At 41.0% G+C, this 9,982-nt stretch overlaps 1 protein-coding gene across 1 annotated transcript; it reads left to right on the plus strand.

Moving 5' to 3' along the window:
- Positions 1-979: 979 nt before the first annotated feature.
- KCNV1 (potassium voltage-gated channel modifier subfamily V member 1) lies at positions 980-6,653 on the plus strand (the record flags this gene model as incomplete). The annotated part of the gene is made up of 3 exons (XM_082674970.1): positions 980-1,479; positions 2,320-2,849; positions 6,142-6,653. Exons 1-3 carry the CDS (start codon positions 1,013-1,015, stop codon positions 6,651-6,653), a joined length of 1,509 nt encoding a protein of 502 aa, XP_082531096.1. The 5' UTR covers positions 980-1,012.
- Positions 6,654-9,982: the final 3,329 nt, after the last annotated feature.

The raw sequence follows: 9,982 nt of genomic DNA on the forward strand, positions 1-9,982 counted from the left end.
TTACTATTTAAACTCCTGCCCCAGCCCACGCCTGTTCTAGTCCTTGTCTTTTTGCCTTCCCTTCTCCTAAAATGACAGCTCTGCTGTGTACCGAAGAATGCCCCCAGAACACCTGCTCTCCGGGAAACTTGTAGCGACAGAAAAGCCTAAACCGAAGGGCGCAAAGTGCCTCAACACGTGACGGGAGCTGGCAATGGTGACCCCTAGTTCTCAGTGACTCACTGGGACTTAATCGAAAGTCATCATTAATTGTCCTCGTTTCTCAACCAGGAGGTCAAAAATTAGGGGAGGAGGGAGAATAAAACGAAGCGTGAGTGACAGACTAGAATGAGAGTGGATGCGAGCAAATGACTCGAACCCTGCACCCAGGTCACCCTCCCCCACGTGCGCGCATCCCCAGCGACCACTCCCTGGGAGGCCTATGAAACTGCGCAGCAAAAGCAGAGAGAGGAATATATATCCTGAAGTTGGAAAAGACTCAGACCCGGTTACCACTTCCTTTGCCTTCTGAACTTTTCGTTTCGGTCTCCTGCAGGCGGGAGTGAGTCTTGCCCTTCCCCTTGCTTGCATTCCTCCAAGATTCGTCGTGCCCTCCTCCACTGTAGACCTTCCTCCCCCTTCCCCTCCCCTCCCGCTCCAACCCCCAAGCAGGGAGGCCTTCAACCCATACACCTCCCGGGCTGGAGATCTCAATTACAAAGCTGGGGAGGGGGCACTGAGTCCGGGAAGGACCACGGCGACCGGCAGTGTGCCCTGCGGATGTCCTCGGCTTGGTCCACACCTGAGCAGTTCCCTGGGCGCGACCCCTCCGCTCCTCCCAGACCCGGCGCTCAGACACTTGTGCGCTGCTACGGCGCACTCGCAGCGCCCTAGCGGCGAGAGGGAGAACGAGCACAGGCGGGTGGAGAGAGTAAGGGTTCGGGGGTGGGAGGAACCCACCTCGGGAGCCCGGGAAATCCCGGACGTGCCACCGCCCCCAACTTTGTGGCGCCCTCCGGCAGCGGCGGCAAGGATGGAGCTGCCTCCCCGCGGCCGGGCGTCGCCGGACTCGCCGCTGGACAGCGCCTCCCTGACCTCGCTGGACTCCAGCGTCTTCTGCAGCGAGGGCGAAGGGGAGCCCCTGGCGCTCGGGGACAGCTTCACGGTCAACGTGGGCGGCAGCCGCTTTGTGCTCTCGCAGCAGGCCCTGTCCTGCTTCCCACACACGCGCCTTGGCAAGCTGGCCGTGGTGGTGGCCTCGTGCCGGCGCCCCGGGGCCCTGACCGCCGTGCCCAGCCCCCTGGAGCTCTGTGACGACGCCAACCCCGTGGACAACGAGTACTTCTTCGACCGGAGCTCGCAAGCATTCCGCTACGTCCTGCACTACTATCGCACCGGCCGCCTGCACGTCATGGAGCAGCTGTGCGCGCTCTCCTTCCTCCAGGAGATCCAGTACTGGGGCATCGACGAGCTCAGCATTGACTCCTGCTGCAGGGACAGGTACCCTCGAGGCGCTTGGTGGCTGGGCGGGGCAGCGGGCGCGGTGGAGAGAGGGCGGCAGAGGGAAAGATTTGAGGCTTTACACAAGCCTCGCTCAAGCCAGGTTTAAGAATACCTGTGCCCACTTCGGAGCTAGAAGGTGGGGTGGCAGTGGAGGCCGGAAAGTGTCAAAGCCAACTTCTGATTGGAAGTTTCTGAACCTTCTCCTTTTTCCAGTATGCTAATTCATTTATAAGTCAAGAGAGGTCAGGCCTGCAATAAATATTTGGTGGTTAAATAAATGAGTCCGAAATCTTATGCTCCAAAAAATGCATGTATAGGGATGTAGGTTTCAGTGGAGAGCGTTATTGTTTATCAAACCTAGGACACTAACTTTTAAAACTTGGACAAGAACTGCTTTAAATACAGAAGGCAGAAAGTTGGTTCTTTGACTGTGGATGATTGTGGGACTTTGGTGATCTATTATTTTGCTATTGCTTTGCTATTACTACCATTTCTTCATGAATACCTTTCCATTAGCCACCTTAAAAAAAATTACATATCGCAAACTTCTGTTCCTGTTACCAGAAAAAATGGGTGATAAAATGCTTTAATCTAAAGTAGCTTTGCGATGTATAAATTCTTTTGTATAAACTTCTACCATGAAAGTGCCATTTTAAAAACAATAATCCTAAATGAGAACATTTGAGTACTGTGGGAAGAAAGCCTGGGTAAAATATGAATGAACATTTTCTGCATTTTCCTGAAATAAAAAGCATGACTTCACTGCCAAGTTTAATTCTCTTTACTTCTGTATTTTAAAAAAAGTTAGACTAATCACCAAGTTGTCTTCTCTAAAAGATACTTCAGAAGAAAGGAGCTGAGTGAAACTTTAGACTTTAAGAAGGACACAGAAGACCAGGAAAGTCAACATGAGAGCGAACAGGACTTCTCACAAGGACCTTGCCCCACCGTCCGCCAGAAGCTCTGGAACATCCTAGAGAAACCGGGGTCTTCCACAGCTGCCCGAATCTTTGGGGTCATATCCATCATCTTCGTGGCGGTGTCCATCGTCAACATGGCTCTGATGTCAGCCGAGTTAAGTTGGCTGGACCTGCAGCTGCTGGAAATCCTGGAGTACGTGTGCATTAGCTGGTTCACCGGGGAGTTTGTCCTGCGCTTCCTGTGCGTGCGGGACAGGTGCCGCTTCCTGAGAAAGGTGCCAAACATCATAGACCTCCTAGCCATCTTGCCCTTCTACATCACTCTTCTGGTAGAGAGCCTGAGTGGGAGCCAGACTACACAGGAGCTGGAAAACGTGGGGCGCATCGTCCAGGTTTTGAGGCTGCTTAGGGCTCTGCGCATGCTCAAACTGGGCAGGCATTCCACAGGTATTCAGTTTTCATTGATGCCTTTTAATTTGCCATTGTTTTTAAGCATTAGTGCTTTGACCATGGTCCAAGGGAAACGACTCTTGACTCCAGATTGATACTCAAAACTACCAACTCCTATATTTCACCCAATTATGATCTCCAGAAAGGTACTGAAAAGCAAAACCTTGAGGTTGTTATCACAGGTATAGAGGACAAGCTGCCTCTCACACAATTCCTCTCCTTAAGACATCTGAGAAACAATTTAACCATACGTTAACTTATTTTAACCCAGGTGCCCAGAAGATGTACGAAAATTAAAGATACTGTGTTTCTGGAAGGTTCTACATAAAATATGCATAAACAGCACATAAAAAGATATGCACAGATTATATGTGATACATAGGAACGTAAGCCAGTTTCTTTTCTGTGTCCAAGGAAGTATCACACGTGTTCCTTGGGAGAAGAGAAAGTCCTCCAGGGCCTTCTCTGGCTATGCAGAAAGAGAGATGACTGGGCACTGGTGGCCCTCCCATGATTTTTGAAGAAACAATGGAAATTTTGCTTTGGAAGAAAGCAAAAGACACTAATTAAATGCTTTGTCTAGTATCTGAGAATTTCCTTGTCCCTAATTGGGGAGGCACAAGAGAGACGGTAACGGGAATTCCTTAGCTGTTTGTATGTATCATAAAGCCTTGAAGATCTAAAGAACACTCTCCCTAGAAAAATCTCTACACAACACACACACACACACACACACACACACACACACACAATTACATGTGAAAATTTTAGGCAATGTCAGAGGAAATCACACAAATCCATTAAAGATGATGCTTGCATCCCCAAGGGCAATGATTTTCAGTGGCCGGCCCAGCCGGCTGTTATATGTTCTGGAGCACATATGTTACCTTATGTTAGACTTTAATGAAAATAAGAATCCCTTGAAAACCTTGTTAAAATGCAAATTCTGAGCCCCAATCCCCGAGAGTCAGATTTTAGTTTGGGGGGTTGGATCCAGAAGCATATATTTTAACAAGTTAGTTTTGATGTAGGTGGTCTTGAACCACACTTTAAGAGACACTGGAGTAGGATGCCATATTCATACGATACATATAAATATAAATAATTTGACTAGAGAGTCCTATTCCCACCTATTTCCCTAGATATATGCCTGACTGGTCACCTAAAAGGAGTTGATGGTAGTTGTCTCTCCCTATAAATATAGGGAGGAATTAACCTCAGATATGTTTTTTCCCACACATCTCTGAGGAAACTACAATGTCTCCTAATATAGTTTTAGTAGTGTATTTTCCTAGCTAGTCTCATATACCAGGGATTTGATAACGGGGTTTCCAACAACTTTTAGAAGTACCACTCTTTGTTTTCTGACACACATAATGGGATGCTTTCTTCTAGTATTTATAAACTCTTCACAGGATTCAATTTAAAAACACCCAGTAAAGAATACATTTTTTTCCCAAAAGAAAGGAAAAAGAAAATAATGTCAATGTTTCCACAATGTCACCTCTTCAAAGGTTTTGTCAGTTCTAAGGCAAGTAGAAGGATTAATAAAGCCTTAATTTATTGAAAAGATATGAACAGTTGCATAAATATTTGACAGTTTTATCTAAAGCATTACATTTAGCAAAATATAGACATAGATCACATATTCCCCTATGTATTAACTATAAATAAAAATTGAGAAGTATTATAGAATAATGGTTAGGAGGACAATGGGTGGGCCAGACAGCCTAATTTTAAGTCTTTGGTATGTAACTTTGTACTAGATATGCTACCTTTCTGTCTCAATCTGCTCACCTGTAGAATGGCATAAGTATAACATCTATCTCATATTATTTTTTAGGATTATCTGAGTTAATTGATGTAACATGCAGAAATTCAGGCCACTTTGTTTCTTTACAAAATGAAATGTTTAGAATGTTGAAATGAAAACAACCTTCCCAAACACTATGCATTTCTTCATATGTTGTCAATATATTTCAGAAATGCAATTTAATACAGACATATCAAGGCCAGTATTCTAAAGATATTCTTTAAATGTCTTTTGAAGTTAAACCTCAAAGTTATATTCATTGGTATTTTAAAATAGCTGGTTAATAGTTCAAGAACATCTGAAAATTTCAAGAACAAAATTCAAAATAATGAGAGCACAAATAGTATTTTAACATATTTAAAATAGTCTCCAGTGAGTGAATAAAAATTTAAAAGTGATTCCAAGAGGCACTGCTCTGGACTTCTGAGACCGTATCATTGTGACATCATGTTAATACGACTTCGAAATGTGGATAAACTTTAATCAGTATCTCTCTAGAGTTGGAAAGATACCTTATTCAAATCACGATCCTGTAATGGGCTCCTCTTACTATCCTGAGGGTTTAGTCTCGTCAGAGGTGGGATTGGACTCTCCTGGGTCTGTCTTGCAGAATCCTCAGAATTAGCAATGGGAAATTCACCTATGCCTCATAGTGAGTGAATTCCCTAGTGGCTCCAGTCCCCTGTACCTTTTCACAATGGAGGAATAGTCTGTATTCAGGTCTATCTCCCGACAGGAAAGGAGAAATTCTATGTATTCAAGGGAGATAGTTTCCTATAGCTTTGGTATTAAGGACAAAAATTTCAATGGGTTCCATGGGAGTGCAGGAACCCCTCCTGCTACACCTCTGAGAATGTCCTCGCATGTACATTTGATGTTCTTATGTCAATTTTGTCACTGATTCCTAACTTGTTTCTGCTGCTTCACTTCATTTTCATCTTTTACTTCCTCTGACTTTCAGATAATGATGCCCCTAATTGTATTAAACTTTATCAGGAAGGTGAGAAAAACAGACACATAAAATATAAGGAGACAACATAAAACTTCATTAGAAAAGTGTGCTAAGGTGAGGCACTGAAATGCAGACCTGACCAAGAGAGCCCTCCACGTGCAATGCTGCAAAGTTTCCCATTGGATAAAGTACAAACTCCTATCAAACGTCCCCTGCCTGCTCTCCAACTCATCTCTCACCTTTCTTTTGTATAAATTGTAGGTTTTTAATAAATGATAAGTGAGTGAATGAATCTATTTATATTTTTCTATCCTTCTCAATCTGGCCCCATCAACTAGACTAAGAACTTCCTGAAGATTATAATTTATATCTATATATCCCCAGAACATTGCCCAATGCTGGAGCCATATTAAATGTGAAATGCATGTGTGTGGGTGGGTAGCAGAGAAGGAGAAGGGAAGGGAGGGAAGGACGAAGGAAGAGAGGAGGGGTGCTCATGACTGACACCAATTGTTCTGTTACAGGCTTACGCTCACTTGGAATGACAATCACCCAGTGTTACGAAGAAGTTGGCCTGCTGCTCCTATTTCTGTCTGTAGGAATCTCTATATTTTCAACTGTGGAATATTTTGCTGAGCAGAGCATTCCCGACACAACCTTCACAAGTGTCCCTTGTGCATGGTGGTGGGCCACAACGTCCATGACTACCGTGGGATATGGGGACATCAGACCAGACACCACCACGGGCAAAATCGTGGCCTTCATGTGTATCTTATCGGGAATCCTTGTCTTGGCCTTGCCCATTGCTATTATTAACGACCGCTTCTCTGCTTGCTACTTCACCTTAAAGCTCAAGGAAGCAGCTGTTAGACAGCGTGAGGCTCTGAAGAAACTTACCAAGAATATAGCCACTGACTCATATATCAGTGTTAACTTGAGAGATGTCTATGCCCGGAGTATCATGGAGATGCTTCGATTAAAAGGCAGAGAAAGAGCAAGTACTAGGAGCAGTGGAGGAGATGATTTCTGGTTTTGAATTCACTTTCAGTTTATTTACAAAAGCCTGTGTAATACTAACTTGATTGATAAAGCCTTGATATGGATGTCTGTACACTGCTGATGAGTCTCTGTTGAGTACCACCTGTGTTCATTTGGTTCATACGTTGCTTGATCTACTAGAATAGTTCACATCCCCCAAAACAGCAACACTTCGTTTTTTCACATTTGAGTCTCAAAAATATCCATTTAACGCAACCAGGCCAATATACACATGTCTGAATTGTCAAATACCAAATAATATTGCAGTGCATACAACAAAGTTAAATGTTTTACGCATCACTAATTTTTAGAATCTTTTGCACCACTAATTCTAAAAGACGGGAGTTAAACTGCATAGCCCAGAGAAAAGATAAGTGAACATTTAAGAACACACTGGACAACTTTGCCATTTAAAGATACTCTCCAAGTAAATAAATCCCTCCTTTCTCCATCAGTTAAAACTGTTGAATATAACAATTCTCTTTTCAAGAGAAAAGCCTGATTTGATGGTCATAGACTGAGTCCCTATCTTTCCTCTGGTGCAGATGACCGATCACAAATGGACTGAGCTCTGTATTCCATCATTACGGTTGGAGGTAGAAACCCAAAACTGCTTAGACTGCGGTAGAAGATTGCTACCCAAAGGCTTCGAGAGTTGTGCATCTTCATCCTCCCCACTGAGTGCATATGTGCAGTATAAAGGCGGTATCTCTTAGTATTCCATGGAAACTAGATGGTCTTTAAAAAATCTCTTTATTGATGTAGTGTTCAAGTTATGTCCTTAAAATCATGACTTTGTAAGTAAAGGTGAAGTAGTGAACATCCTAAATGTATATACACTGAAATTATTAAATAGTCTTATTTCATAATATGAGAATGATATGTTGAATGATACCACTGGGTGAACTTGACGATCTTTTATTTGTTAACAAAAAATATTATGGATAGCTTTCTGACTGTTGGGGTAAATAGCAAATGTTCAAACTTTACACGCATTTTGACAGTCATTCATGATAATAATAAAATTTCTAGTCAGTTTGTTATATAATTAAAGCCAATAGCTCTACCTAAGCCTAAGAATTAGTTTATGATTTCCAATATTCCAGTAAATGAGGTTTTTAAAACTAAGAATAATTCAGATTTATCACTTTCATACCTGCCTTCTTAATGGGTATAACAGTGTCCCCAATGGGATAAAAATTGTTTCTTGGTGGGGGGACAAAAATATCTTACTCTTTTTATTCATAAAATAAATATACATGCAATACATAAACAGATATAGAGTATATCTATGGTATTAAATTTTCATGGGATGGGAAAGTAGAAAAAAAGAGCCCCTTTCCAGAGTTGCGCTATGATAAGAAATAAACATTGAGAAAGACAAATTTAATATATGTACCATATTTTATTAAATCTATTTAAGATACCCTATTATATTATGAACTACAAAGAAGGAAAGGAGGAAGAGAGGAAAGACAAAATAAAAAGAAAAGGAAAGAAAGAACAAAAGAAAGTCCAATCAATTGTAAGATGCCATTGATTGTAAAATGTGTCCAGATTTTGGACATGTAAAAATTTAAAACATGCATCTTAAAATCAATGAAATATCATATATGCTACCTCTAGTTTTCTGGTATGCATGCTTAACTTCTAAAAACATCTTCATTGATAACATGAGTTTTAGATTGTATGCTAAAATCCTTTAATCCTCTTGGCTTGTTTCTACTTCTCCCAAATATTATGAAAGAGTTAAGAGATATGTGTAGTAGTAAATATTTTCCATCTTACACAGTTCCCAGGTGCTAGAGTATGGCACAGGGCCACTTGTCCTAATATAAATATGCCATCCACAATCTGAAGGGGAAATAGAGATTAGACACAGAAGGCAAACTTATCCTGACTTATCTAGAACTCCCTCCAGTAAGAGTTACTCTGATCCAGGACTGTGCTCTGTATTCATCATGTTTTATGTCACTGTATCCTCAAAATATTCCTATTATATAATTACTATCGCTATACTCTTCTAGTTATATAGTTCATATATTTATCCATGCAACAAATATTTATTCAGGACCCATTTGTATGCTGGGCACTACAGATTCTTTGTTAAATCAGACCAAGCCCTATTCTCTTGTATTTAACATTCTATTCAAGGCTGTGAGGGGAACACAGACAACAAAGCTGAGGCACAAGAAGATGAAGTAACTTGGCCCAAATTCACACAGCCCATGCATGAGTGACAGAATCAGAGAATGAGTCCCAATCGGCTGGACCCTGAAACTGATACTCCTAAAAGGCATATGACAGATTTCATTATTCCCACACAACCTGTGCTTAGGGATTCCCTTCCCAGGCAGGCAAGCCAATTTCTCATGGGTGGAGAGGTTCAATATGCCTTAAGAAAAGTATCAGCTTATTCTCAAGGTGGAATGGAGCTTTTAAGGAACAGTTGTCACATCGTGTGGTCATTATTAGACAAAAAGAAATATTACCTTAAGAATAATAGTTGGAAAGTGAAAAAAATGAAAAAACTATATGTATTATACGTATATTTTTTCCTACCACAGAAGATTCTAAACATGTTCTCCAGAAACATGGTATGTTAGCTATATAAATTTTGTTGAGATGTGGACATTTCAAAAGAAATTTTCAAATATCACTGCTTAGTCAACCTTGCCATTATATAAAATACTGGTGCATGTTCAACAAATTATACATATAAGCAGACCAAATTTAAGTAACAAATCAAGGCAGGAACTCTGTTAATCTTATATCCCAACATCTACAAAAACTGATGTTTGTCAAAAACCTAAGAATTATTGCTATAAAACAATATTTAATTTGTTTGGACATATAAATAATAGAATTATTGGCTTTAGGCTATTTAAAAAACACTAATTAAAAACATTTGAGTGCACAGAGGGAATGCTTGAGTACCTAAAAGAGCAATTTTAAGAAATGATTGAGGTATGTTTGGTAGAAGTGGCATCTTGTTCATGTTTTACTGGGTTTTTTTCCTATATATACACAGAATAGTGGCATTTATCATTTTAAAGCAAATTACTATAAAGCATAATGTATTAAATGCACAAAGAAGCTAATTGAGGTAGAAATCTCAGTGCTGTGTTTCAATGTGGAATTCTTGCTCTCATGAAAATCTTTTGACTAGCTCTTGCAAAAAATATACATGCTGGCCCAAGTTATCTAAGCAAAACATTATCACTGAGTAAGCTTACTGGTTTGACAAATATTTCCACTGATTCATTTTCTTAACATGAAAAGCCTGCTCTTTTGAAATATGAGCCATTAATATCTCTGCCTTATCAA

This window comes from Grampus griseus (genome assembly GCF_964374135.1).
Source record: "Grampus griseus genome assembly, chromosome: 17".
In the NCBI taxonomy this organism is placed as follows: domain Eukaryota; kingdom Metazoa; phylum Chordata; class Mammalia; order Artiodactyla; family Delphinidae; genus Grampus; species Grampus griseus.